General features: G+C 52.1%; 3 protein-coding genes across 3 annotated transcripts; 2 read left to right on the top strand and 1 right to left on the bottom strand.

The window, feature by feature from the left end:
• Window positions 1–50: 50 nt before the first annotated feature.
• F12 (coagulation factor XII) lies at window positions 51–7586 on the top strand. The gene is made up of 14 exons (XM_059262260.1): window positions 51–119; window positions 444–501; window positions 3115–3220; window positions 3384–3454; window positions 3760–3870; window positions 3953–4084; window positions 4196–4300; window positions 4418–4583; window positions 4678–4895; window positions 4997–5219; window positions 5381–5517; window positions 5603–5746; window positions 7159–7307; window positions 7392–7586. The coding sequence occupies exons 1-14, from the start codon at window positions 63–65 to the stop codon at window positions 7557–7559; spliced, it is 1845 nt and encodes a 614-aa protein (XP_059118243.1). The 5' UTR covers window positions 51–62; the 3' UTR covers window positions 7560–7586.
• A 2416-nt stretch (window positions 7587–10002) lies between these two features.
• Pfn3 (profilin 3) lies at window positions 10003–10591 on the top strand. Its single transcript, XM_059262261.1, has one exon. The coding sequence runs from the start codon at window positions 10122–10124 to the stop codon at window positions 10533–10535; it is 414 nt and encodes a 137-aa protein (XP_059118244.1). The 5' UTR covers window positions 10003–10121; the 3' UTR covers window positions 10536–10591.
• Window positions 10592–12170: 1579 nt separating this feature from the next.
• On the bottom strand, window positions 12171–26972 carry Slc34a1 (solute carrier family 34 member 1). The gene is made up of 12 exons (XM_059262262.1): window positions 26864–26972; window positions 26499–26648; window positions 26275–26403; window positions 26058–26201; window positions 24368–24479; window positions 24051–24246; window positions 23870–23965; window positions 17757–17820; window positions 17364–17531; window positions 14091–14207; window positions 13842–13966; window positions 12171–13095 (listed from the first exon to the last, which is right to left on the bottom strand). Exons 1-12 carry the CDS (start codon window positions 26970–26972, stop codon window positions 12592–12594), a joined length of 1914 nt encoding a protein of 637 aa, XP_059118245.1. The 3' UTR covers window positions 12171–12591.
• Window positions 26973–27987: the final 1015 nt, after the last annotated feature.

A 27987-nucleotide genomic window follows, 5' to 3' on the forward strand; every position in this document is an offset into this window, starting at 1 on the left:
AACTTTGCCCAGACCTATTGATCTGTGCTTCTGGGCAGGCAGCGGGACCATCGACGGACGCCATGAGGGCTCTGTTGCTCCTGGGGTCCCTGCTGATGAGCCTGGATTTGACACTTTTGGTGAGGACTGTGGACACTGATTGGACCAGGGTGGCACTGAGGGGTCCCTGTCCCAGCTTTGGCCTCTGCTTGTCACCTGCTAGTTCAGGTGACTGGGAGACTTGTGTGGGGAAGGCACAGGCAGCCCAGGAGGCCGAAACAAAGGAGACAGCAACCCACACTGGTGGATGTGAGGACAAGGACTACATTTGTGAGGGAGACAATGGTTAGAGGGAGGAGGGCCAAGTCTTGTGAGGAAATCCTGTATTTCGGGAGGTGGAAGGAGGCTGGGGCCTAGCATGGGATCAAGGAAAGTCTGATGTTCCTGCCTTCTTTCCTGCGGAGGCTCCACCATGGAAAGGCCCCAAGGAGTTCAAGCACGGAGCTGATGAGCCCACTGTGAGTAAGTGACTTGCTCTTCTTCTTCTTAATCTACCCTCTGGTGGGGTTGAGTGTGCTCCAGCTGGTGTGGTCTCCATGCAGCCTCAGGCCTCTGGGACAGAGGAGGGATCCTGTTCAGATGACACACAGACCTGAGTGCCTACAGATCCAGGTGTGTGCCCAGAAGGCAGGGCTTGGGTGTGCTGGATGCCTGTCTTAGAGTCTGGCAGGTGCTCAGTGGCATGGGGAGGTGTGCTACTGGTGCCATCACACCTGGACGCTCACACCTGGACGCTTACTAGTCTTCCTTAGTACCCCCCCAGTCCCTTTCAACACATCTGGAGGATGTCTATTATAACTGATGGAGCTCAGACCCTCAGTGGGCCATAGGCCCCAGGGCTTCAGACTCGCCCCAGATCACAAACACCCCAGTGTCTCCAAACCCTCACGTTCTCACTTGTGACTTTACTGTCTTCATTTTCCACGTCTGTAACACTGGACTGGTAGTAGTGAGCCCCTCGGGGTTGTCGGGAAGGAGAAATGAGTTGCTGATGCTTGTAAAGCAGCCTACCCAGTGGCTGCTGTCTGAAAAGTGCCTTTAAAGTCTTAGCTCTTGGCCTAGGGCTGTTGCTCACCAGTAGAGCATTTGCCCAATCTGCACACACCTCTAGGTTTGATCTATAGCGTAACAGAGAGAAAAAAATTCTTTTTTTTTTTTTTTTCTTCCCGAGACTGGGTTTCTCTGTGTCATTTTGGTGCCTGTCCTGGATCTCGCTCTGGAGACCAGGCTGGCCTTGAACTCACAGAGATCTGCCTGGCTCTGCCTCCCAAGTGCTGGGATTAAAGAAAAAAGTCTTAACTCTTAGTACATTCCACTTAAGTGAAGGGTATCCACCCCACCCCCCAAACCCTGCAATAGGGCTTGTGAACAGGGAACCCTACCATGGTGAGGCCACGCTGAGGCTTGTAGTGTGATGCCTCACAGTGAGGCCTACACAGTGTGACCCTCCAGCCTTTCCTCCTGATCTCACTCTGAGCCACACAGCTGCTGTCCCTTTCAACCTGACCCAACAGCGGTCCCCTGTTCTAAAGGTCTAGGTGCCTTCTCTTTCATCACCTTGTTGCTCAATGCCACTGAAAACAAAATCGCAGCAAATGTCTATCGAGCACATCGGAGGCACTGGGGTCACTAAGAGTCACAGCCCTCTCTGAAGTCACATTTCTTCTTCTTGTTGAGATCATAATGTAATCAAATTTCCCCTTTTCCTTTCCTCCCTCCAAACTCCGCATATCCCCCTGATACACTTATTTCTTACAATTAATTATATTCTATACAGCTACATGAACATCAATTTCATAAGTCCTATTAGGTTCCTGTGAACCTCTGGCTGTGACATTTTCATCCATTATTAACATGTAACCTTGTTTCACATGTGATCCTGTTTAAAGACATCTTATTCAGTGTGCATGTTGTTGACCCCTTAACACTGACCGCATGGCCAATAGGACCATATCACCTGCCTGAACAAGGAAGGCATCTCTGATGCATTCTCTCCATAAGGAGCACAGCAGCTTCTTGTGTTCTTGCAGGTAGGAGCCCTAGGTAACGCTTCAGCATGCGCAGAGAACCACTCTTCCCTTCTTTCTCCTTGAAGCACTGGGCACTGGTGCTAGGCAAATGCTTGACCACTGAGCTAAAGCCCCAGCGCTCTTTTTAAGAGAAAAGGAAAGTGGGCTGGGCCTGGTGCACATTAAAAAACAAAACAAAAACTGCTGGCCAGTGGTGGCACACACCTTTAATCCCAGTGCTCAGGAGGCAGAGGCAGGAGGATCTCTGTGAGTCTGAGGCCAGCCTGGTTTACAGAGTGAGTTCCAGGATAGCCAGCCGACACAGAGAAACCCTGTTTCAAAAAGACAGAAGAAAAAAGGAAGAAAGAAGAAGAACAGAAACATACCGTACTAAGGATATTGGGAAGAATACGTGCGTCCAGTGTAAGAGCTGACAGAGGGCAGCACTACCGGATCAGACCTCAGCTGGGTGTGTGTGTGTGTGTGTGTGTATGTGTGTGTGTGTGTGTGTGTGAGCGTGCGCGCGCGCGCGCGCATTTTTTACTGATCCATACAATTCCATTAAGACCAGGAAGGCGCGGCAAGTGTTTGGTAGTTTATTGGTTTTTGTTTTTCCTTGTGATGTCTTGCACACGTTAGGCAAACACTCCACTGCTGACCTATACCCTCAACCTGAATGACAAATATTGTTTTAGGGTTACAAATATGTTTTTACAAAGCAGGCAGATTTGCAAATCCAAAGCCTGTGAGTAATGAGGATTGACAGTCCTATTACTGTTGCCATTTTACTAATGAGCCAAAAATAGTTAAGTGACCTAAGTATTTATTAAGTGCCAACCTTGTGACAAGCACTTGGGTTTCAGACTTGGCCAAGGCCACAGAGCTTGTAAGTGTTGTAGTCAGAAATCTATTCCAGCTGTCTGACTCTGGAAGACAGCTCCCTAAGCAGGATGCAGTCTTGAATGCAGAGTGCTCTTTTGAAGGACTCCTTTTCCTAGCCAGGCCCCATGAGGCCCCTTGGGCAGCTGGGCATAGGGGAGGCCTCAGAGGTGTGTTATTCCCACAGTTCTCACTGACGATGGGAAGCTCTGTCACTTCCCCTTCCTGTACCTCCGCCGCCTGCACCACAGATGTATCCACAACCACAAAGGCCGGCCAGGCTCCCGGCCCTGGTGAGACTTTCTAAGAGGGGTTAGAGGAGGGGCCTAGATAAAACAGATATTGTCTATCTGTCATCTAAGAATTGTGTTTGGGCAAAAGGGTGTGTGTGGGGGGCGGGTAAGGAGGGCTAGCCAGTCTTCAGGCAGTGCTGGGAAGCCTCATTTGTCTCCCCAGGTGTTCTCTCACTCCCAACTTTGACCAGGACCAGCAGTGGGGATACTGCTCGGAGCCCAGGAAAGTGAAAGGTACTGTGTGCAACCCACAGCTCAAGGCCGCCTCCTGCTCTTCACCCTATTCCCACCCGTCTGCTAGGTAATCATCAGACCCTGCACACTGGGGATTCCGGGCCCAGCCCCTTCCCTTTTCCTACAGCATCCTTTCAACGGTCAGAGGAAGGATTCTGGGGAAAGTGACCGCTGTTTTATAGATGAGCTTAAGGACTGGAAGCTTGGGGTTCCGTGGTCCTATGACAAGCAGGTTCAGGTAGGGTGTTGATCCCTTCGAGTGTCACTCAGACTCCCTGTGCTTCCTTCTGGTGTCTATTTCTCAGACCACTGCAGCAAACACAGCCCCTGCCACAAAGGAGGGACATGTGTGAACACCCCCAATGGCCCACACTGTCTCTGCCCAGAACACCTTACTGGGAAGCATTGCCAGAGAGGTAAGGGGAGATGCCTGCCCATAAGAGTCCCTGAAACCCTGGAAATCTGGCATGGCCCCACAGGCCTCCTTTTTGTCCCCAGAGAAGTGCTTTGAGCCTCAGCTTCTCCAGTTCTTCCACGAGGATGAGGTATGGTTTAGAGCTGGCTCGGAAGGTTTGGCCAGGTGCCAATGCAAGGGTTCTGGGCCTCACTGCAAGCCGCTGGCCGGTCAGGGTAAGAGGGTGTACAGCGACTGTGGGGAGGGGGGCCGAAAGTCAGGAGCCCCTGGTAGGGGCTGGGTGGCATGGTACACCCAGGGATGGCTCCATTTGCATCTTCCCCCAGCCTGCAGCACCAATATGTGCCTCAATGGGGGCAGCTGCCTCCAGGTGGAGGGCCACCAACTGTGCCATTGCCCTGAGGGCTACACCGGACCTTTTTGCGACTTAGGTGAGTGGGGCCCATATGGAAAAGGCTTGGGGAGGTGGGTAAGGGAGAATGGAAAAGTGAACCAGAGGGCACCAACAGAGCCATCCCCTGATTGCAGGGAGTCCTCTCTCTTCCTAGACATTAAGGCGACCTGCTATGAGGGCAATGGTCTCAGCTACCGGGGCAAGGCTGGAACCACTTTATCGGGTGCGCCATGTCAGCGGTGGACCTCGGAGGCCACCTACTGGAACATGACTAAGAAGCAAGCGTTAAGCTGGGGCCTGGGCCACCATGCATTTTGCCGGTTCGCGGGAAGGGACTGGGCAGGTTGATTTGCTGCCCCTTAGGGCCCTCAGGGGCTCCCCTTGCTCTAACAGTACTCCCTCTTGGGAATGCAGGAACCCGGGTAATGACATGCGTCCATGGTGCTACATCTGGAGTGGCGACAGGCTGAACTGGGACTATTGCGACCTGCAGCAGTGCCAGACCCCAACCCAGGCAACGCCAACACCTCGAGTTCCCCTTGAGCGTCAGGAGCTGCCGGTGCCCCGGCCTTCCACACTGCAGAAGCCTCAACCCACGTCCCAGGAGCCATCTCTGTCCCATGCGCTAGATGGTGAGGCAGAGCAGGGGGTCCCGGCACAGAAGACGTGGGCTCTGCTTATTCCAGGCAGCCCGTCGAGGTTGTCCCTGGCCTCAGCTAATCTCCTTCCACAGCCTCCCCTGAGCATCAGACTCCTCCGGGCAGGATCAGCCCGGTGGGCTGCGGACAGCGGTTCCGCAAGCGACTGTCCCCGCTCAGCCGCGTGGTGGGAGGACTCGTGGCTCTTCCGGGGTCTCACCCATACATCGCTGCGCTGTACTGGGGCAACAACTTCTGCGCCGGCAGCCTCATCGCCCCCTGCTGGGTGCTGACCGCCGCTCACTGCCTGCAGAACCGGCAAGCATCGCCCTCGGGGACCCCTAGACCGCTCTACTGTATCTGCACCCTACCCTCTCCCAACCCTTCTCGAGCTCCCCCGGGAGGTTGAAAACAGGGGCGCCCCCCACCCCAGAACGTCTGTAGCCAGCCTGAGCACACTGTCCCCCACCCGACCGCAGGCCGGCGCCCGAGGAGCTGACGGTGGTGCTCGGTCAAGATCGCCATAACCAGAGCTGCGAGCGGTGCCAGACGCTGGCTGTGCGCTCCTACCGCCTTCACGAGGGCTTCTCCTCCATCACCTACCAGCATGACTTGGGTGGGGTGATCCCGCAGGGATAAAGAGAAAGGATGGGGAGGGCTGGGGCCCCAGGTCGACGCCTAACCCTTCCCTCCCCTGGTAGCTCTGCTGCGCCTGCAGGAAAACGAAAACAACAGCTGCGCAATCATGTCGCCTCACATCCAGCCCGTGTGCTTGCCCATCGGCGCGGCCCCACCCTCGGAGACAGTGCTCTGCGAGGTGGCCGGCTGGGGTCACCAGTTCGAGGGTAGGCACAACTGTTGGGAGCTGGCTAGAGACTTTTAGCTATCTGAAGCGCGCACTTTTGGTAGCCTCCGATGAGCCTGGGGAACAAGTTTCGCCGACCTGATAGTTTTGTAAAAAAGCCGTGCAGGGCCCTTGCCTTGTCTCTGTAACACGACATTCCCAGAATCTAGAATTCGCTGTCGAGGTTCCCACATCCCTTTGGGTTTCTCCTTTTCTATTGTGAGGAGAAACACCATGACCAAAATCAGCCTGGCAGGAAAGACTTTGTTGCTTCCAAGGTGGCAGTCCACCATGGGGGAGTGGGAGGGCAAGGCAGGAATTTGGAGGCCAGAACTGAGGTAGAAAGCTGGAAGGAACAATCAGTCCTTGCTGCATTGCTCTCCGGGGCTTGCTCGGATTTCTTTTTTTGTTTGTTTGTTTGTTTGTTTGTTTTGTTTTTCGAGACAGTTTTTTTGTGTATCCCTGACTGCCTTAGAATTAGTTCTGTAGCACAGGCTGGGCTCGAACTCACAGAGCTCCACCTGCCTCTGACTCCCAAATGCTGGGATTAAAGGCATGACCCACCAACTCCGGGATGCTCAGCTTTCTTTTTAAAAACTTTTATTTATTTTAATTTTATACACGTGAGTAACTGCCTACATCTATACATGTGCACCATGTGTGTGCCTGGTATAGGGAAAGCCAGATCTGGAGTATAGGCTGTGAGTCACCATGTGGGAGCTGGGAATTGAACCAAGGTCCTCTGCAAGAGCAGCAAGTGCTCTTAACTTCTTGAGCCATCCCCAAAACTTCACCTTTCTTTTTTTTTGTTTTGTTTTGTTTTGTTTTCGTTTTTCAAGACAGGGTTTCTCTGTGTTACCCTGGCTGTCCTGGAACTCTCTTCCTGAGTGTTGGGATTAAAGGCCTGCACCACCATCGCCCAGCTCAGCTTACTTTCTTATACAATCCAGACCCACCTGTTCAGGGGTGTCACATCAGCCATTGATCAAGAAAATGCCCCACAGACATTTCCATAGGCCAATCTTAAACAGACATCTTCTCAATTGAGGTTCCCAGATATCAAGCTGACAAAAAGTGACCCACCACAGGATTACAGAGAGACTCGAACTTTCTCTTGGTTCCCTCTGGGCTCCAAGTTACAAAGACTTAACTAGGACATTGTCCCAATGTTGGAGCAATGGGGACAACTATTTTGGGAGCCAGGTTCTGAGACATTTCATGGGAGAGGGCAAGGGGTGTTTTCCTCCTCATTCTAATCCCAGCTTCTCTCTGGGCCTCAGTTTCCTTGCCTATGAAATTGTTGTTGGCAGGTCCCTACCACTCAGGCTTGCTGTGAGGGAGTGACGTCGGGGTAGGTGTGGAACTGCCTGGTAGCCTGGCCCACGCAGCAAGCTCAGGTCCCTGGAATTGCAGGGGCCGATGAATATGCCAACTTCCTGCAGGAGGCACGGGTACCGTTCATCTCCCAGGAGCGCTGCTCCAGCTCTGACATGCATGGGGACGCCATCCTGCCTGGAATGCTCTGCGCTGGCTTCATGGAGGGAGGCACCGACGCCTGCCAGGTCAGTCCTGGGGTCCTGGCTGGTACTCTGCTCCTGCCTGTCAACCACAGGACAGGAGTGACAGGCTGCTTGTCCCCCGCCCAGGGTGACTCCGGGGGTCCTCTGGTATGTGAAGAAGGGGATGCAGAGCACCAGCTCACCCTGCGGGGTGTCATCAGCTGGGGTTCTGGCTGTGGTGACCGCAACAAGCCCGGAGTCTACACGGACGTAGCCGACTACCTGGCTTGGATCCGGGAGCATACAGCCTCATAACTCACCAGGGCCAGTCCTCTCCTCTTGTGTGTTGCACAGGAGCGTGCGGGGTCTGTGGCCTCAGTGAAGACAGTGCCCGGGTATAGAAGCTCAATAAAGTGCTTTGACAACGTCCTTCAGAATTCCCTCTTGAAATGCCAAGTGGGAAGGAAGGTACACCAACTCCCTCACTGCCTGGACAAGGCAGTCGGCAGACCTCAGAGCTCTTTCCAGGCCACCGTGTTTCCTTGGCCTCACTTCATGCCAGTCCCTGTGCAAGGAGGCCCTTGCAGGTTGCTCCCCAGAACTCACCCACTCTGTGTTTACACAGAAACAGGTTCTCAGCCTGGACTATACTTCGGGGTCACCTGGGGGAGATTTTGGAATCCGTGTCAAGTCCATCTGAGATCAGTTAACTGGAATCTCTAGGGAGAAGGCAGTAGTGATGTGTTTTTTTGAAACGGCAGGTGATCCATAGTTAGGAATGTTCCAGATTGGACTTGGGGTGTGAAGACTGGTAGCTGAACATGTGTGAGGTCCTGGCTTAGATTCCATTAAAAGGGTGTTTGGGGTTTGTTTGCTTGCTCTGTCTTTTGAACTTTGAGCCTGGCATGGTGGTGCAAGCAGGCAGCAAGGACCGTCTGACGCTGCATTCCACACTATCAAAGTGAAAGCTGGGGTGGGGGTCTGCGATCCACAAGCCTTCCGGGACACCGTGACTCTTTAGGTGTGGCCGGATGGTTCCCTTTCAGGATAGGTCTGGCTGTCCAGACTAGCACCTTTTTTGCTCTTAAAAAAGTCATTTATTGCCGGGCCATGGTGGTGCACGCCTTTAATCCCAGCACTCGGGAGGCAGGGCCAGGGGGATCTCTGTGAGTTCGAGGCCAGCCTGGTCTACAGAGCAAGATCTAGGACAGGCACTAAAACTACACAGAGAAACCCTGTCTTGAAAAGCCAAAAAAAAAAAAAAAAAAAAAAAGAGTCATTGACTTATTGAGACACATGTCTTCCCAATGCTGAGATTGTAGGCCTGCACCATCATACCCAGTTTATGGGGTGCTGGGGGAGCAACCCCAAAATTTTATGCATAATAGGCAGGCACTCTGTCAACTTCATTTAAATGACTGAGCTACAGTCCCAGTCCTCACACCAATCTTTTTTATGTGGGGGCTGTTCCGCACCCCCCCTTTTTTGGATACAGGATCTTACTATCTAGCTCTTAGCTGGCCTGGGACGTGCTATGTAGAGTAGGCTGGCTTGAACTTACAAAGATCCATTTGCCTCTGCCTCCTGAATCCTGGGATTAAGTATGTGCCACCATGTCTTCTGGCTTTTTAAAATTAAGAAAACAATTCGTGGTTTGTGTAAGTGCAATGTGTTTGTGTGGGTGAATATGTCACAGTGCTGTGTGGAGGTCGGGGACAACTTTGTGGAGTAGGTTTCTCCTTCTGCCTTTATATGGGTCCCAGGGATGAAGCTCAGGCTACCAGGATTACAGAGCAAAGCACCTTTACCTTGTGAACCATTTTTTAATAATTAAAAAAGTTGCCGGGTGGTGGTGGTACACGCCTTTAATCCCAGCACTTGGGAGGCAGAGCCAGGCGGATCTGTGAGTTCGAGGCCAGCCTGGGCTACCAAGTGAGTTCCAGGAAAGGCACAAAGCTACACAGAGAAACCCTGTCTCGAAAAACCAAAAAAAAAAAAAAGTATAATTTCAAGATTTGTGTGTGTGTGTGTGTGTGTGTGTGTGTGTGTGTGTGTGTGTGTGTTTTGAGATAGGCTTTCTCTGTGTAACAGCCTTGGCTGCCCTAAAACTTGCTTTGTAGACCAAGCTGGACTCAAACTCAACAGAGAATCACCTGCCTCTGCCTCCAAGATTTTTAGTTGTGTGTTTTTCTGTGGCTATGAGTGAAGGTGCCCAAGGACACCAGCAGGGGGCAGCAGTGAGCTGCTTTCCCTCGGTGCTGGGAATTGTACTCTGTCCTCTGTGGAAAACAGTCCGTGCCCTTCTACCAGTCCTTTTCTGTTTGTTTTTCGAAACAGAGTTTCTCTGTGTAGCGCTAGCCGTCCTGGAACTCGCTTTGTAGACCAGGCTGGCTTCGAACTCACAGAGATTTGCCTGCCTCAACCCGGAATTAAAGTGCTGGGATTAAAGGCGTGCACTACCCCACCCAGCTCATTTTTTAAGTTCAATTTGTGTCTGTGTGTGTGAGCTTGCCCAGGGAGGCCAGAGTTGTTAGATCTCTCGAGTGGGAGTTGCAGGCCTTGCATGCCAACAGAGGTGTTGTTGGGAACCGAACTTGGGTCCTCTGTAAGAGCAGTAAGTGCTCTTTCTTAACGCTGAGCCATCTCTCCAGCCCCTCACCCACCACCTTCTTCCATTTCCTCCTACATGCTACTTTTAGAATTGCCTCCCCAACGCCCTCACATTCTCCACCTAGAAAGATGTTCTGTGACGTTCGCCTCACGTCACAGCCCCGCCCTGCGAACTTCCAGGGAGTACAGCAGGGTTCGTAGCTCTTGGTGCTGCGGGCCACCCCCTCTAGCGCAAGCTAAAGGTATAGGTGCGGACTCTGAGCAGAGATGGGTGACTGGAAGGGCTACATTAGTGCGGTGCTGCGGGACCAGCGCATCGACGATGTGGCCATCGTGGGCCACTCAGACAACCGCTGTGTGTGGGCATCACGGCCCGGGGGTCTGCTGGCGGCCATCTCCCCGCAGGAGGTGGGCGTGCTCACCGGGCCAGACCGGCACACCTTTCTGCAGACCGGTCTGAGCGTGGCTGGCCGCCGCTGCTGCGTTATACGTGACTACTTGCTGGCCGAGGGCGAAGGCGTACTGGATGCACGCACCAAGGGCCTGGATGGGCGTGCAATTTGCGTGGGCCACACGCCGCGGGCGCTCCTGGTGCTCATGGGCAGACGAGGCGTGCATGGAGGCATCCTTAACAAGACAGTGCACGACCTGATTGGTGGGCTGCGGGCACAGTGCTCCTAGCGGAACAGCCAGGCCACACACGGTGGTAGGGGAACCAGAATAAACCGTGAATGGAGCGCTGCAGGCTTATCCTCTTTGTGCATGTTCGAGGAGTTCCGAACAAGGACACTAGTCTATGGGGAGATTCTTGGAGAACAGAACAATCCTGGTGGGCTTCCAGGCCTCCTGTGACCTGCCCACTCCTCTTGTGGTAGATGCCTTGTGGAGGCCTTTGGTCTGAGTGCTCTGATACTTTCCCAGGGCCCTAGACACGCCATAGCTGAGAAAGAGTACTGGGGTAGCAGACTCAGGCTTTAGCGTTTTCCACACATGTAGGCATAAAAGTGAGCTACCTCATTCCCACCCACCTCCCTCCCCAGCACACATCAGCCAAGGTCTGTGGGGTTTCAGGATGGAGGTGAGTGGCCCTCAGTATGTTGAAGATTGGCTCCAGCCTCCTGTGGCTACTCAGTCTCTTGTATAAAATGACAGTGTTTGCCAAGAATCTACCTGCAGCCCCTGGTGACTTATATACCCAATACAGTGTGTAAAAGCCACGTAAATAGTTACTATGCAGTATGGGTAAGGAATGCTGACGATCAGTTTTCTGTCAGCAGTTGGCAGAATCGGTAGAGGTAAACCACGTGTGTTCGGGGGCTAGCTGTATTTCGGCCCCTCCACTTGGTGCATGTTTTGTGAATAGGTGACAGGAAGAGGCTGACTGCTCCCAGAAAAGCCCGAGGCCCCAGGTGTCTGCATCCCCATCACACACAGACACCTCCAAGGTGGGTCCACAGAAGGGACATGTGAATTACCATCGCAAGTGGGTCTGACTCTCCAGTCTTCCTTTTCCTTTGAGACCCAAAGCCCACATAGAAATCCTTAGACTACAGGGAAGAAATGTGGCAGTCTCCCCCATTGACCCTCACTCTGCAAGCCTCAGCTCCGGGGCGCTGTGTGGAGGAGGCAGAACTGCAAAGCTCCGGTCTGTTTAAGAGATGCCTGGCTTATTCCCCAGAGGCACAGGGCAGAGGTGGGAGGGAGGATCTGTTCTCTGCCCTCTGTGACCAGGGCAAGGCCTCTCTTGCCCACAGTTACCATCCTGGCTCCTTTTCCAGTGGCCCCCATAAGCCTCCACTGGTCACTCATTCTGGAGCACTAATCTTCAGATTGAATGAATATGGGGTTGAGATGGGTGGGTTTACAGGGCAAGGGATACCAGGATGTGGAGGTGCAGATTCACATCTGGGGTGGCTCCAGACTCTAGGAGAGACCTGTGGGAGCTTTAATTATGGATTAGGCTCATGCAGGCAGGGCCAGGCAGACTCTAAGCATGTGGATTGAAGGCTGTTAGTCCAGTGAGCGTTTGAGGGAAGATGTTTTAGCTGATTCCTGTCTTGATCTTCTCTTTGCTTATAGATGCAAAACAAAAGTATTCCCAGATAATGAGAGCTTAATCCCTTTCTGGTTTCCATCAGGAAGGGCTGGGAACAGAGATCACAGCGGTGGTGCTGAAGCCGTGGTGAGGATGAGGACGGTGGCATGGGGAAGAAGGTGGCAGAGAGCGGGTAGAATTCAGTCAGTGACTCAGACACTCACATCTGAGCACAAGCAAACAACTACAGAGTCATTGATCCAGGGCCACCTTTACTCGTAGCAATCTTGTGGACACAAGGACACAAGCTCAGGTCTTGTATCTCCAAACAACCAAACTCATGACCAGATAGCCTGCACCCTGTGCACAGCCTCCTGTGTGTATGTATGTACACACACTTTGTATGTAGGTTTGTCTGTACATGTGCATGGGTTGACTCACAATGTACACATGTGGACTGTATCTATACCGACGGTCACACAGACTCACCATCTAACACGTGTGCTTGTGCACACTGCCTCTTAATTACAAAAGCCCACATCGCTATGGCCCTGCATACGGACGGGGACCCAAGGGGGGCACAAGATCATGAACCTCAACTGATGTGCCTCTGCACACATGCACACACACTCCTCTGTCCTTCGACTGTGGGCTCCATAAAAACACTGTTCCCTGCTCCAGGCAGTAGTCCAGGCCTGCAGCCTAGAGACGGGTGGCATTGTGGTGAGCAGGCAGGGCAAGGCGAGGAGAGGGCGTGGCGGGGGGAAGCTCCTCCAGGAAGACTCTAGGGGGAAGCTGGGGTGAGCGGGGCTCAGGCCTGGCATAGCACAAGGTGGCTCGTGTGATAAGGCCATCCAAGGGCTGCAAAGAGTGCATCCATCGGGGCAGGAAGTCCCATGTCTGCAGCCACTCGGGTAGGTGCCCAGGACTTCGGCTCTGCAGGACATTCACAAGCACCACAAAGGCCAGCAGGGCCCCGAAGGGTGTGCCCACACCGACCATGGCCTGCCAGCCTGCCATGGAAATGCCAAACACCAGGGAAGGCAAAAGCAGGAAGCACAGGAGGAGGTAGAGGACGGCAAACCAGCGGTACTTGGCGGTGCGTTTGCCCAGTGCCTTGGCCATGCGGATGGGCAGGCGTGTGCAGGGCAGCGGGTACCACAGCAAGATGCCCGAGATGTTGAAGAAGAAGTGGCAGAGGGCGATCTGCAGAGGAGAATGCAGAGGGGCCGAGGTGAGGACGCTCTCCCACGTGAACCTAGCAGGGCCATAACAGAGGCCCCACATGCTCGGGGTAGCAAGAAAAACCTCTTCAGGATTATGTGACTCCGGATCACTCCAGACTGACTATTAAAATACTGTGTTGCTGGACTACTTGGTAAATGACAACGGCCCTGAATGCTCCTACTGACCACTCTCTCATGAGTTCCTCAGCTACAGCCCAGCAGCAACGATCTGGTTTTCTATGTGGACCAGGCTGACCTTGAGCCTTTGGTGGTTTCCCTGCCAAGCGCTGGGGATTCCAGGCATCTACTACCATGCCTGACTTCAGCAGCCGTTAAAAAAGTCTCTGTCTTGCCTGTTCTGGGCTTTTAACTGGTCAGCATCTTGTCGGCTGTTCTGCTTCTAGACCAATCCCCCCTTTGCCATCTGCTTACCACCCCCAATTCCATGCGTCCTTGATGCCCCCGGACTGGGCCAGGCCTCTCCGACAGCACATTGCTGTCACAGTGTGACCCTGACTTGCTCCTGTTTACTGATAGAGCACAGCAGTGGCTCACCACTAGACACCAAGGTCTGGAGAGTGGAGTTAAGTCTGTCTGTCATAGTGCCTTCCAGTGGGAGGAGTGGGTGACCTTCGCAGGCGATTGACGTTGGTATATGCTGCCACATCCTTCCTTGGACCTATACCCCAGCCTTCTACTACGGACAGTCCATTCTCCCCCACGTACCTGAAAGGAGCTTGACAGCTTCTCCTTGGGGCTGGCCAGTGCTGCCAGGACGGCTGTTGTGGTAGTGCCAATGTTGGAGCCCAGTGTGAGAGGGTAGGCACGCTCAATGCTGATCACACCCAGGCCTGGTGGGCAGGGAATATGTCATTCTTTTCTAGCTCCCTCCTGAGCACACACACACACACACACACACACACACACACACACACACACACACCCCGCTGCCCATTGCTGGACGCGGGCACTCACCAATGAGTGGGGTGATGGCTGAGGTGAACACAGAGCTGCTCTGGACCACGAAGGTCATGCTGGCACCCACGACCATGGCAAAGTAGCCCGTGACCCAGGTGAAGGGCGCTGGGAAGTCTGAAAAGAGCCCAAGTCCACAGTAAGCCACGTCAGGGAGAGGCCTTGGGAGAGCAGGCACTTGCTCTTCGAGGAGGTCCTTAGGTAGTAGTTGCCCCGTGAGAAGCTAGCTGGTCCCCTGCTTGCCCTTAACAGCTTCCATTTGCCTGGCTTGCTCTTGTGACCAAAACACTTTCTTACTCAGGCTATTGCACTCTGCTGTGCCTTTACCCTGTGCTGCCCATAATACTGTAGTATCTAAATCCATGGGGATTCGGTCAAGGATGCCATGGACACCAACATCTAAGTGTACTCCTACAATATCGTCAAGCATCTGCCTAGGGCCAGTCCTCACGCTGCAGCATGCTTTGTCCCGTCTAAGATGATTTATCATACCGAATATAAGTAAAGGCCGTGACTGCCGAGATGGCTGAGTGGAAAAAGGCTTTTGTCGCTAAGCCTCACGACCTGAGTTCAGTCCTTGGGATATACATGGTAGGAGAGACAACTCATGCAAGTGTGCACACACATGTGCACACACCCAAACACACAGAACAGAGTGATTGTTTTATCTATAAAACAATCATAGGTGATCTCTATGAGTTTGAGGCCAGCCTGCTCTACATAGTGAGTTCCATACCAGCCAGGGATGCATTGTGAGACTCTGTCTCAAAACAACAAAACAAGCAAACAACCAAAACCATTGTAAAATTGTAAATATTTGTTCTGCTGTATTCAAGAAAAATACAAAATTCTGTTTCAAGACGGATGCAATTGTTTTTCTGAGATGTTTTTGATTCATGACCGACTGAATCTGCAGATCAGGATCCTACAGATGGAGGGTGTCAACTGCATCCACTCCCTCCGCCCCCAGGAGTCACCTCCTTGCTAGAAAGCCCTTCCTGACCTCCCTTGCTTTTCCTACTCCTGAGACTCATGGGCCTCCCTAATCCCCACATCTGTCATGTGGGACTCCACAGTGCCGGTGCAATAACTCAAAAGCCCAAACTGTAGTTTAAAATGAAACTTAAATGATGTCATCCCTCTGCCCCAAATCCTGCAGATGCATCCATCAGTAAAGCACAGGCTCTGAGTGGAGTCCAGAGGCCCCTAGAGCTGCTGTATCTCTGCAGTACTAGCCTTGGTCTGGCCCTCTCAAGGTGCTGCCAGCCACCCCTCTCCATCCCAAACCTGCTGTGATTGCTACGGTCTCCTGGCTTTGAACTTGCTGGTCCTCTCACCCAGAATGCCCTTCATCTACGTAGGTTTCTCTTATGATCAGTGTTGGTGATAGACCCCTGAGCCTCAAGTATGCTGGGCAAATGCTTCACCATTGAGCAACATTCTATCCATCTACTGCTTGTTTTAATGTGGAGGGCTTTGTGGGGAGGGGTAGCAGTGAGAAAGTCTCACTCTGGATATAGTCCAGGTTTTCCTCAAGTTCCCATTAATGCTCCTGCCTCAGCCTTCAAAGTACAGGGGTTACAGTTATGAGCCATCACATCGGCTTTCGTCAGCGTTTATTGTTTCTCTGTGTGGAAGCCAGAGCTCCATTTGGGGTGTCTTCATCTCTGTCTTTCTTTTGAGACAAGGTCTCTCACTAGCACTTATCAAGTGCTTGGCTGGCTGGCTGGCCATACGGGGATCCCCTGTCTCTGCCTCACGGCACTGGTGGTACAGGCATGCATCCCACCTCTGGCTTTTTACGTGGGTTGTGGAGATACAACTCAGGTTCTCAGGCTTGCAGGGCAAACACAGAACCAACTGAGCCACTCTCCAGCCCTCCTCTAAGTTTATTTTGATAGAGCTTGGTGACGCATGATTTTAATCCCAGCACTCTGGAGGCAGAGACAAGCGAATTTCTGAGTTCAAGGCCATCCTGGTCTACATAGCGAGTTCCAGGCTAGCTAAGAGTACATACTGAGACAACTCCCCTCAAAAAAAGTTGCTGGGTGGTGGTGCCTCATACCTTTAATCCCAGTACTTGGGAGGCAGAGGCCGGCAGATCTCTGTGAGTTCAAGTCCAGCCTGATCTACAGAGTGAGTTCAAGACAGCCAAGGCTACACAAAGAAACCTCATCTCTGTAGAGCCTAAGCTAGTCTCAAATCCTTCTGCCTATACTTCTGGGATGACAGGCAGGTGCCACCACATCCAGCCCCTTTATCCGAATTTGGCTCCTTATACAGGTCTCTGCTTGTTCAGGTGCCTCCTCCTCAGAGAGACCTCTGACCACCCATAGAAACAGTCTCTTCTGTATTCTGTCCTATTGCTGTTTTTCTGTCTCCTTGGCAGTCACCTTGCCCTATCTTCAAATTTATTCCTTCCTTTCTCATCTACTGGGAATAAAGTAAGGGGCTCCCTGAGGGAGGCTCAGACAGACACAGGTTTGTTTGGGGACTGAAATGATGGGCCCACTCAGGTTGCATGAGGAAGTGGTAGGCCTATAGGATAATAGTTACTTAGCTCTACAGCACTGTCACCATTTGGGACACGGCCCAGCATGGCCCAGTTGCCTGGTTCTATGAGGAAATCACAATCCTGAGATCCTGGGTCCAGGATCCATGTCTATTTGCCTTACTCCTGTACCCTGTGGCACACAGTAAGGGCTTAATGTCCATTTGTCGGTTAAACAGAGGCTTTTAGCTAGACTTGGTCATGCATAGCTGTAATCCCAGCACTTGAGAAGTCAAAGCAAGAACATCATAAGTCCTTGGACAGCCTAGGTCACATGGCAAGGTCTAGGGCATCATGGGCTACATGAGACCATCTCTTAAAAAACAAATCCAGAACAGCCGGGCAATGCTGGCGCACACCTTTAATCCCAACACTCGGGAGGCAGAGCCAGGCGGATGTCTGTGAGTTCGAGGCCAGCCTGGGCTACAGAGAGAGTTCCAGGACAGGCACCAAAACTACACAGAGAAACCCTGTCTCAAAAAAACAAAACAAAACAAAAATCCAGAACAAACAAAATAGTGGCTTCTAAGGATGCCCATCTGCTAGAAACAGCCCCGGTTTCTGGCTGTCAGCATCTCAGGAGCCTCCAAGATGACCTGGTCCCACCCCTTCTTGATTCACCTCAGGGAAACTGAGGCTCAAAGACAATAGCGGTGGATTTAACAACACCTGAGAGACCTCATCTGGGCCCCACCTTGGTCTGCAGCTTTCCCCCAGCTCACCCGTATTGATGACCTTCTGGATGACATTGGCCACTTGGCCCTTGAGCAGAGAGTTGAGCATCTTGACAAGGAGAATGAGACAGCTGCACAGGACCACCAAGGAGCCAGCCAGCAGAATGAGCCCCACGGCCAAGTCGGGCAGCCCCGTGTCCACGAAGATATGGTTGCCTAAAAGGGTGGCGTCAGGCTGTTGAGTGTTCACCGCTACACCCGCTTCCCACCTTTGCCACCCCGCCGGGCTTCGAGCTTGACTCCACATCAAGTTCCTTTAGCCTCCACAGCAGCCACTAAGCCCTGAAGTCAGCTTCCTTCCTGGGACTGGACACAGTAGACAGCCGGGGGATGGCTCCCTGTGCCCCTGCCACGTGGGACACCTTCCGTGTAGATACTTACATTTCTCCATGGTGGTATTTGCAAGGCTGATGTTGGCCTCTGTCCTGGACATAGAAGTGGGAGCCTAAATTCAGAATAAAGTGACTTAGAGAATCTTGAAAGCACAGCCTGGGGTGGAGCTAGGAGGGAGGTTGAGAGCAATGGGGGGCCTGGAAATGCATTTGGGCTCTGAGATCAGGAGCGTGCTACATGCCCGCTCTGAGCTCATCTCCTCTGGAGAAAAGATGGTGTTGAAATCCTCACCACTCTGGAATGTGGTAAGAATGTGGCCTTGTATATATTCTACCCCATCACTCCCCTGACCTGGCAACCCCTGGGACCAGTGGGGACCCCCAATCACCAGAGTAGTAGTAGCTCCTGGTCTTGGCTCCCCACCTCTCAGTGGCATCTATCCCCATCTATTCTTACCAGTTCCTCAGTACCTGCCCCATGATTCCCCTAAAGCTCACTTAGCCCAAGCTCCACTCCGCCTTGACTCAATTCCTTGCCCTTGGGGGGATCCAAGTGGAAGGAGAGGGGATGATGGCAGAATCTATCCCTCATCATTTCTTCTTTCTGGACCTACTGTGAGTAAAGCAGCAGGGGGAGGGGAGTGTTTCTGGTCAAGCTCCCAGATCGAGGGGGTGAGAGGTCAGGCAGGTGACATGACTTATGAGCCAAGCTGCATGCACAGATGGAGAGTCTGTAGAGACAGCAGCTATCTAGCTCCAGACCCCTGTCACCAACCAGGGATACATCCCAGTGCGGCCCAGCTGCCCAGTTCTATAGGAGAAACCACAATTCTGGGGTTTTAGGTAAAAACTCCAATCCCTGTGCATGTTGTAGCTATACTCTGAGAATTTTTTTTCAGTCCTATGGATTGGTCTTAGACACTCACGAATATTATGCAAAAATCCACCACTGAGCTACATTCCAAGTGCTCATTTCATTTTTCATTTTGAGACAGGGTCTCACTAAATTGTCCGGGTAAGCCTTGGACTTGCCATCCTCCTGCCTCAGCCTCCCAAGTACTTGGAATTCACAGGCCTGTGTCTCTAGGCCTAAAGAGACACATTTTCAAGTTCTAGGAACTTGGTTCCCAGGCCAGCAGAAACATTCCTTCAGTCTGTAGATTATCAATCTGTAGCTTCATTGGATTAGGAGTTGTTAAAAAGGAAACCCAAGCCGGGCGGTGGTGGCGCACGCCTTTAATCCCAGCACTCGGGAGGCAGAGCCAGGCGGATCTCTGTGAGTTCGAGGCCAGCCTGGGCTACCAAGTGAGTTCCAGGAAAGGCGCAATACACAGAGAAACCCTGTCTCAAAAAAAACCAAAAAAAAAAAAAAGGAAACCCAGATTTCTTACTCTTTGGGCTGGTGCAGGGGAACCACAGGAGGAAGCAGAGTGGGCGTGGCTGTGGAGAAGCTGAGGGTGGGTTCAGGTGGGGTGCTGACAGTGTGGTGGCTTTAGGTTCTGTCCTCAACCATGTGTCGTTTAGAGAATGTATGTCAGGCTGGGGTTCAGGCCAGTGGCACAGCCCCTTGTCTGCATGAGCAGCACCCCAAACAAGCAAAACAAAACCCGGAGTGTGATGCTGATAGCGTCTGTTTCAGGAAGCTGGTTTTAACATCAGGATGTGTGCTGGTGAGATGTGCTCCCTTGAGCAGGGCAATGTGCTCAGCTGTTATTCCCAGGTCACTAAATCTAGGCCAGGGGTGCCATCAAGCCTGGAGGCCTGGACTCTAGGTGGGAAATTAGGATAGAATCATCTGATAGGGCAGAAATCCAGATGGACACTTGGGAAGCTGAGGCAGGGGGATTACCATGAATTTAAGGCCAGCATGTACTAGGGTGAAATATTGTCTCAAGAATAAAACAAATTAACAAGAAACAAAAACTTTTGCAGAGGACTCGGGATCAATTCTCAGCACCCACATAGCAGCTCACGACTGTCTGTAACTCCAAGATCTGACACCTCACACAGACATACATGCAGGCAAAACACCAATGCACATAAAATAAAAATAAATAAATTTTAAAATAGAAAAGAAACAAAACCAGGCTAATGAAGTGAGGGTGACTTTTGATCTGGTTTAGTCGAGAGAGCCAGGTGTTTGCTGAGTTCAAATCCTGCTTTTTATACCATATATATCTGGGGCTAGTCAAGCCACCTCTCTGAGCCTGTTTACAGCGGGATCATAGGGGGCTGGAGAGATGGCTCAATGGTTATGATGCACAAGGTGCTCTTCCAGAGGACCCAAGTTCAATTCCCGGCACTCAAATAGCAGCTCACAACTGTCTGTAACTCCAGTTCCAGGGGAACTGGCACCCTCACACAGACATACATGCAGGCAAAACATCAATGCACATAAAATAAAAATAAATATTTGGGAAAAAATAAATTGGAATAATAAAAACATAAAGGTCAAAGAAGAAAATATGCATCAACTCCTCACCTCAAGGTCTGCCTTACCATAGCCTCCAGATAAGGGACAGATCATTTCTCTCCCTGTCTTACTGGGCATCCCACATGGCACATGACTAACCTCCTAGGTCATGAGCAGTGAGTCCTGCAGACATGCCTGTGGATACTGGCACTTTGGGGGAGGAATTTGGTGGACCTTCTGGGAGGTCCCCAGCCGGAAGCTCTAGGAAGCAGATGACCTCCTCAGATAAGTGTGTGCCTCCCTGGCTTTTTCTGAGCTGCATTCTGGTGCCTCCTAGGGAGGGGATTTGTGGGTCATATAGAGGCCAGAGGAAGATGAGGAGCCTGGCATAGTTCCCACCTTAGGGTAGACTGAGTCAGGTGCAGGACAATGCTTGAGAGCTGAGATATCTGGAGTGTTGTTTGTATGTTTGGTGCTGGGGACTGAACCTTGAACCCAGACCTCACACATGCTAATCACATGCTTCCATTACTGAGCTGCGCTCTCCACCCTTCTATGGGGGTCTGGAACCTTGACTTTTTCTGCCTGGGGTTGTGTGGCCTTAACTGAGCCCAGAAGGGAAGCCAGGGACTGTGAAGAGGGGAATTAGAGAGAGCAGGAGTGACAGAGAGGGCCCACTGTAAAGCAGGCCAGGAAGGAACGGAGGGAGAGAAAACTCTCTGAGGAGATCTTCAGGGCAAAGGACAGGGTGGGAACCATGGCCTAGTTAGTAGAGCTCAGAGGCCCAGATCTGGCCGCGTTCCCAAGACGTGTCCACCTTCTCTGGGGTGGAGTGGAGGGATAGAAAGGGACTGGGGAAATGTTAAAGGAAAACAACAAACGTGTGTTCGGTAGTCCTGGGCTCACACTGTAGCTGAGACATTCTCAACTATGTGGCTGGAACCACACACTGAAGCTATCTGGGCTTCTGTCGGCTCCATAATGTGAAGTCTCTATGCTGCCTTCTCCCCACAGGCTGGTTGGAAGCATCTTGGAAGAGAGTTGGTATTTACAAGTCTGCAGGGACACCCTAGATTGAGACACTTCTGGGAACTGAAGGGCATGATTAAGCTCACGGAGGACTGCGGTACTTCAAGAGTCCTTCCTCAGGAGAGAAAGAACCACAGAGGATGTGGGCTTGCACAATAGCTTCCCCTCTGGGGTATGGTAGCTGTGGGGCCTTTGTTCTTCTGGAAACAGAAGCACCCTGGGCCAGCAGCACCATCTGGTGGCTGAAAGGAGAACTTCTCAGGCATCTCCAGTCCATCAGCCCTGAAGGGGTCCAGGGTGGCACCATGGGCAGAAAGCAAAACAGATACAGATGGGGGTATTTTAGACCAGCATCCGGGAGATGCTCCGACTGAGGAGTGAGGATTCCATAAGGATGGAGACCTTCCTCCATTACAGGAACCAGTAACATAGGAAGCCTGTGTGCCTCTCTGAGTGAGGCTGTTCCCCGTGTGCAGAACGGGGGTGTAATAACAGCGATCCCAGTCACCTGTCCTCCAAAGATGCTGTTTAAATCAGGCAGGTACAGTTGTCAGTTCACAAATGTGACTCACGGGAAGGGAATTTCAAGGACAATTCCAGGTCACTGACCATCCAGAAGTCTCAAACACCAAAATGGCCTGTCCTTTCCCCATCAGGAAAGCTCCCATCCTGTCCTGGGTGGCATGGGTCCCCTGGAAACTGGTTTGACCAATGCTCGGTCCCAGTATGGTGAAGGCTGGAGGCCATGGGTAATAAAAAAAAATCAGAAACTTTGAGGCCAGGGTCGAGGAGGCTAGTAAAGGAGGAGCCCATGAAGCAGCCGTGTGAGCCACATTCCTGCAGGAGCAGGTCCAGAGGGAGGCAGAGATCAGGGGGCTCAGATCCGACTTTACATTCCAAGCCAAGAAATACGACCTGCTGTTACAGAAAGAGGTTTCCTGCTAGCGTGGGGACCTGAAACGGTGCTCTGGCAAGTGGCAGCTGGAACAGCAAAGAGCCGGAAGACAGGCCCGGCTGAGGGAACATGGCAGTTACTTCAGATCGCCAAGCTTCAGTTTCCATTTGTGTAAAACGGTCCACCTGGCGGGTCTTGCCCCAGGACTACAGTAGGTGAGGAGGTTCAGGGCACAGGTAGAGACTTGCCCAAGCCAGACGTCAGGCCGGAAATCTCTCCATGGTTTTTTTTTTTAGATCAGTATGTGATTTGTCTTCTACCCACAGCGTGCTTTCTGAGGCTGCAATGACTCACAGAGCTTTCCTGAAAGTGCCGGGGAGCTCATGAGAACGTGGCTGACGTGTTCGGCAGGCCACAAAGCCAGCATCAAAGCGGTCCACGTGGGCTTTTTGTTTAAAGCTGCCTTGAACTCCCAGAAGAGCATGGCTGGAGCTGTGTGCCACTTGGACTGCAAGGGGACATCAGGGGCGAGTGGATGGAGTGTTTTCTATGGGTGCTGGTGCAGGAACAGCCATCAGCGAGAGGAGGGAGGTGGGGGATGGGCTCGTGCCTCTGCTGTACACTTTGGATTTCCCTGTAGCTTTTTTAAGTGGAGTTATTTCTTGTATGTAATAATTAAGGAGAAGCAAATTTGGAAGATTACAGTTTGGATGGAGCATTTTCCCTTTTATGGTTGAATAAGAAAGTATGCTAATTGCCTACTCCTTTGTTCCTGATCGCCTTGCTATTATGCCTTGTACCATAGGCATAATGGCTGATCCATGAATGTCCAACCAATCCGAGCAGTTTTTCATTCTGGGCAGTAAAAGGAGCAGAAACAGTGCAGAAGGACAAGGGATGCATGGCTCCTCGTGAGAGAGACCCCTGCCAGCATGAGTGACTGCTGCCCAGCGTGAAGACAGCCACCCAGCGTGACAGCATTCTCTCCCTGTCCCTCTCTACGTTGCTCAAGCCCCAAGCATGGCAGAGCTGAGTGACTAGCCCCAAGTGTCCCTGTGGCCTGGGAATCCCAGGCAAGTTTCTTAGCCTCTTTGAGCCTGTGTATCTGTGAAACCAGAAAGTTGAGCTTAATCCATGGTTTCCAAACTTGAGCAAGGAAAAAAGTTGGATGGCAAATTGGAGACTAGGCACCTGGGCCCATGCCCAGAGATTTTTTTCTGATTCAATTGGTCTAAGAAGGATGTATATATATTATGCAGTGGATTTTCTTCTAGACTGTATTGTTTACATTTTTAATAGGTTCCCAGGTAGTATTGACACTGTTAATCTGGGGAACAACAGCTCTTTGAAAACCACTGGGCCAAGCTGGGGCTAGTGATGGCACATGCCTTTAATCCCAGTACTCAGGAGGCAGAGACAGGCAGATCTCTGTGAGTTCAAGGCCAGCCTAGTCTACAGAGTGAGATCCAGGACAGCCAGGGCTACATAGTGAAACCCTGTCTTGAAAAGAAAACAAAACAACAAGAAAAGAAAAGAGAGAAAATAAGAAAAAAGAAAGAAAGAAAGAAAGAAAGAAAGGCAGAGAAGAGGGAAAGAAGACCACTGGGCCAGATCAATTACATGCCAATATTAATGTACAGATGATATTTGCCTAAAGCAGTGTGTGCAGTTAGGAGGGATTACCAATGTTTGCCCTGGGTATACTGACACGGAAAATTCCATGTTATCTGCTCTTCCTGAGCTAAACGATTTCCAAGGTCTATGGAACGAACAGTCAATTGTCAAAGTGAGTGTCATCTTACCTAGGCTTGGCTCTGGAACTCACCTTTGGTGTGTCTGGGTGGCACCAAATCCGGATGAGACTATGATTCCTCAGGGACTCATCCCCCACGGCAATGCTGGTGATGACAGACTTGTCCAGCTGTGAGCAAGATAACACAGAGAGGTGAAGGTAGGGCCACTTACTATCCTGCATCTGTCCAGCCCACGGCAGGTCCTGCCCTCACCTGGATGATGAGCTTTGTGAAGGGTTCTGTGATGACCTTGAGAAGGTCAGGAGCATCTTGGCCACCATGGATGTTGAAGGAGGCAACCACGAGCCCGGTGACGTGATGCAGGTAGCCCGTGGCAACCTCCAGGGGCAGCAGAACCAGAACAGACAGCCAGTTAAAGCAGTCGTGCACTGTGGCCCCTGCAAAAGCCCTGAGCAGGGACGCCATATTGCAGGACAGCTGGACTCAAGGTATGCCCACGCTGGGTCCTGGCACCCCGTTCTGCCTTTTCCCCAACAAGCGTGAGCCTCCACCCCCCTTCCCCAGCTCACCGCCGGAAGTCAGTCCTGTCCCCTGCCTGCATTAGGGCCACGATGGTGTTGGTGACCGAGGTTCCAATGTTGGAGCCCATGATGATCGGAATGGCAGAGCTCACCTCCAACACTGGTAGAAAAGGGACCTCTCAAACAGTTGGGTTGTGGCCATAAGGCTCTGCTCTACAATAACTCCTACCAGGCCCATGACTTGGGTCCTAACCCCAGTCAGCCTTTTCCAAGTACACTTGTGATTTCCTAGACTCAGACTCACAGGTCCATGTGTACATGAGCTGTGTATTTACACGTGTGTGAGCATATCGACATGTGACATGATGAGCACACACCATACAGGGTGTACCTACTCACTATTCAGGATGAACATGTGCATGGGAGTATACTATAAGAACTCACACTTTGTGCAATCCACATTTTGTGCTTGTGCGGGTGTACCTCACACAAGTGTGGTGGTTGGTTTTATGTGTTAACTTGGCTAGCCTGTGGCACCCAACTGACTTTAAGCAAAAGAGATTACTCTCTCTCTCTCTCTCTCTCTCTCTCTCTCTCTCTCTCTCTCTCTCCCTCTGAGTGTGTGTGTGTGTGTGTGTGTGTGTGTGTGTGTGTGTACGAAAAGGTGGAGGCCAGAAGAACTCAGGCGTCCTGCTCTACCACCCTCTACTGTATTACCACACGACAGCATCTCTTGCTGAACCTGGAGCTGGGTGGCAGCTGGAAGCCCCAGCAGTTCTGCCCCTGCCCCCAGCACTGGGGTGTATGCAGCCATGCCCAGCCTCTTGTGTGAGCTCTGGAAATTCAAAGCCAGGCCTTCACACCTGTAGCGAGCCCTCTTACCCAGAGACTCCCTAGCCCCAGGTAAAGAAGACTGTTCTTGATGGTCTGGGCAGGCCTCATCCAATGGGATAGAAGAGCCTCAATGTGAAGCAGAAGCTTCCTGGAGGACGAAAGTTCACCTGTGGTCTACACGATCTGTTTCTGATCACATCCTAGCCTGCCCTTCCAAACTGCTCACACTCTGCCAATGTCAGACTTGAGCACCCAGACACATGATCGTGAAGGTCAATCTTTGTGATAAATCACATGTGTGTAAGTATTTATTTATTTAGTTAGTTAGAAATCCAAAATAGGATTTCTCCGTGTAGCTCTGGCTGTTCTGGAACTCACTCTGTAGACCAGGCTGGCCTCGAACTCAGAGATCCCCCTGCCTGCCTCTGCCTCCTGTGATCGTTTTTATTTTATTTTATTTGTTTTTTTTGGGGGGGGTTTTGTTTGTTTGTTTTTGTTTTTTGAGACAGTGTTTCTCTGTGTAGCTTTTGGAGCCTGTCCTGGAACTCACTCTGTAGACCAGGCTGGCCTTGAACTCACAGAGATCCACCTGGCTCTGCCTCCTGAGTGCTGGGGTTAAAGGCGTGCGCCACCACCGCTTTGTGATCATTTTTTTTTTAAACTGGTTTTCTCTAGCTTTCCTGAGTGACTACATGGCTGAATGGAGCTGTGCTCTTCCTTTCCACTCTCCCCAGTTCCTGGAACACCCTGGCTCAACTCTTAGCCTGCTTTTGAGGACAAAGCAGGAAATGCTGGAGCATGTCATTCCCCCCTCCCTTCCCTCAACCTCCCATCCGCACTCCTGCCCTCATGCTGAAGCTCTAGTCCCCTGGGCTCCATCCCTGGCTATGCTGGGCCAACTCACAGCCAGAGGAGACCATGCTGACAATGATGGATGTTGAGGTGCTGGAGCTCTGAACCAGTACGGTCACCAGGATTCCCACTACCAGCCCTGCCACTGGGTTGGACAGGATGGCATTGTCCTTGAAGATATCACCAGCCACCTTCCCTGCAGAACACAAGCCAGCATCACCTGAGGTCCTTCTGAACCCCTCCCCTGACCTCCTCCACCTGGGCCCTACCTCCGGCTAGCTGGAAGGCAGAGCTGAGCACGTCCAGCGAGCAGACGAAGAGATACAGGAAGCTCAGCATCAGTGGTACCTTGAGGAGCTTTGTGCCAACCTGGCGCAGCTTCTGGGGCAGCCTGGGCTCTGGAGGTGGAGCAGGTGTGAGGACAGTGGGGGACAGTGGGCAGGGTAGGAGGGTAGTGACCACCATGCCCCTGCTGCCCCCCAACCTGGCCCACCTGGCTTTTGCTCCTCTTCCTGGGCCAGCTTGGCAGGTAGTGGGTCATGACATTCCAGGACCTCCCCATAGGGACAGCTGTGCTCTGTGAGGGTCACCGGGCTCAGACTGGAGAATGCATAGGTGGATGTCCCTGGAATCCTGTGCAGGACTGAGGAAGGAGGCTGATTAGGAGTTCCTAAAGTTCTCAGGAGCCCAGGAGAGACAGGGAGAGGGACAGCCGCCTCACCAGGAAGCGGGCAACTGTGGGCCAGCAGGACTCGGTATGGGAATAGTACTTACCTTGTGGGCTGGGCACATAAGCCCGCCTCACCAGGAAGCGGGCAACTGTGGGCCAGCAGGACTCGGTATGGGAATAGTACTCACCTTGTGGGCTGGGCACATAAGCAAAGGCCGTCCCATGCACCACGTGTCTCCCGCGGACTGGAAGTGGGGAGACAGCCGGTCCCCCCACTCTCTCTCCATAGGACATCATGCTGGGCACCCACAGTGAGTCCTAGGTGTCAAGCGGTTAGAAGAAAGCTGACAATTGCTGTGTCTGGTACACATCCACACCCACATGACATTCAGCCTAGGGTGTGTGAGTCTATCCTCGGACACACCTAGAGACGCACACCGAGGTGCTCGTCACAGATCCGAGCGTCATCTCATCCATTCAGCATGGTTTTGTAGCTGTTTTGTCTTGCAGTGCTGGAAATGGAACCTAGGGCCTCAGCATAGTAGGCAAGCACTCCAATGTCGAGCCCCATCCCCAGTCCCAATGAGCATTTCTTGAATGCTTAGTATTTTCTAAGTTCTGAGTTAGACGCTGGGGTACAGTGGTAACAGAAAACACGCACTAACTAACTAAAAAAAGCCACTGCCCTTGGGATGTTGAAAGTCTAGCAGGGAGACAGCCGCAGATGATGTAATCTCTCAGTGAATAGAAAAGGCCACCAGGTGCTATGACAAATACAGGTACCGCTATGACTAGAGTGTCCCACAGCAGGGCAGGGGCTCAGGGTGGAGTCGGGCAAAGCAGGCTGGGCTGGGATTGGGATGTCACGGGGAGCAGGAGGGGAGAACACATAGAGCAGGGGTGATGGGCTGGTTCAAGGATGGGGCCCTGGGCTTACCTCGAAGTTCTAAGTCTCAGCTCCTGCTCGGCGGCTTGGGGAAGTCTAAGGAGGAATGGAGGCCCTCCTCTTTATACCCTCGGGTCAAGGGCAAAGTCCCTAGAACTTTAGCTGCCCTCCCTCTGGTCCCCCACTAAATTAACTTTACCCCCAAGATTCCTTCCAGTTAATTTGTAATCCTCAGCTCTGCTGGGGAGTCTGTGGTCAGGCTGCCCTCTCTCACAGCACCAGCATGAATTACAACCCGGCTGGGCACAGGTACATTGCTATGCTGGACAGAGACCCTGTCATCACTCTGTCAGCTTGTTCATAGGGACTTGAAAGTGATTCTGTAGTTCCTGCCACTCTCCTGCATTTATGGCCTGACAAGACTCC

The sequence above is a fragment of the Peromyscus eremicus genome, chromosome 5, assembly GCF_949786415.1.
Source record: "Peromyscus eremicus chromosome 5, PerEre_H2_v1, whole genome shotgun sequence".
NCBI classification, from domain to species: Eukaryota; Metazoa; Chordata; class Mammalia; order Rodentia; family Cricetidae; genus Peromyscus; species Peromyscus eremicus.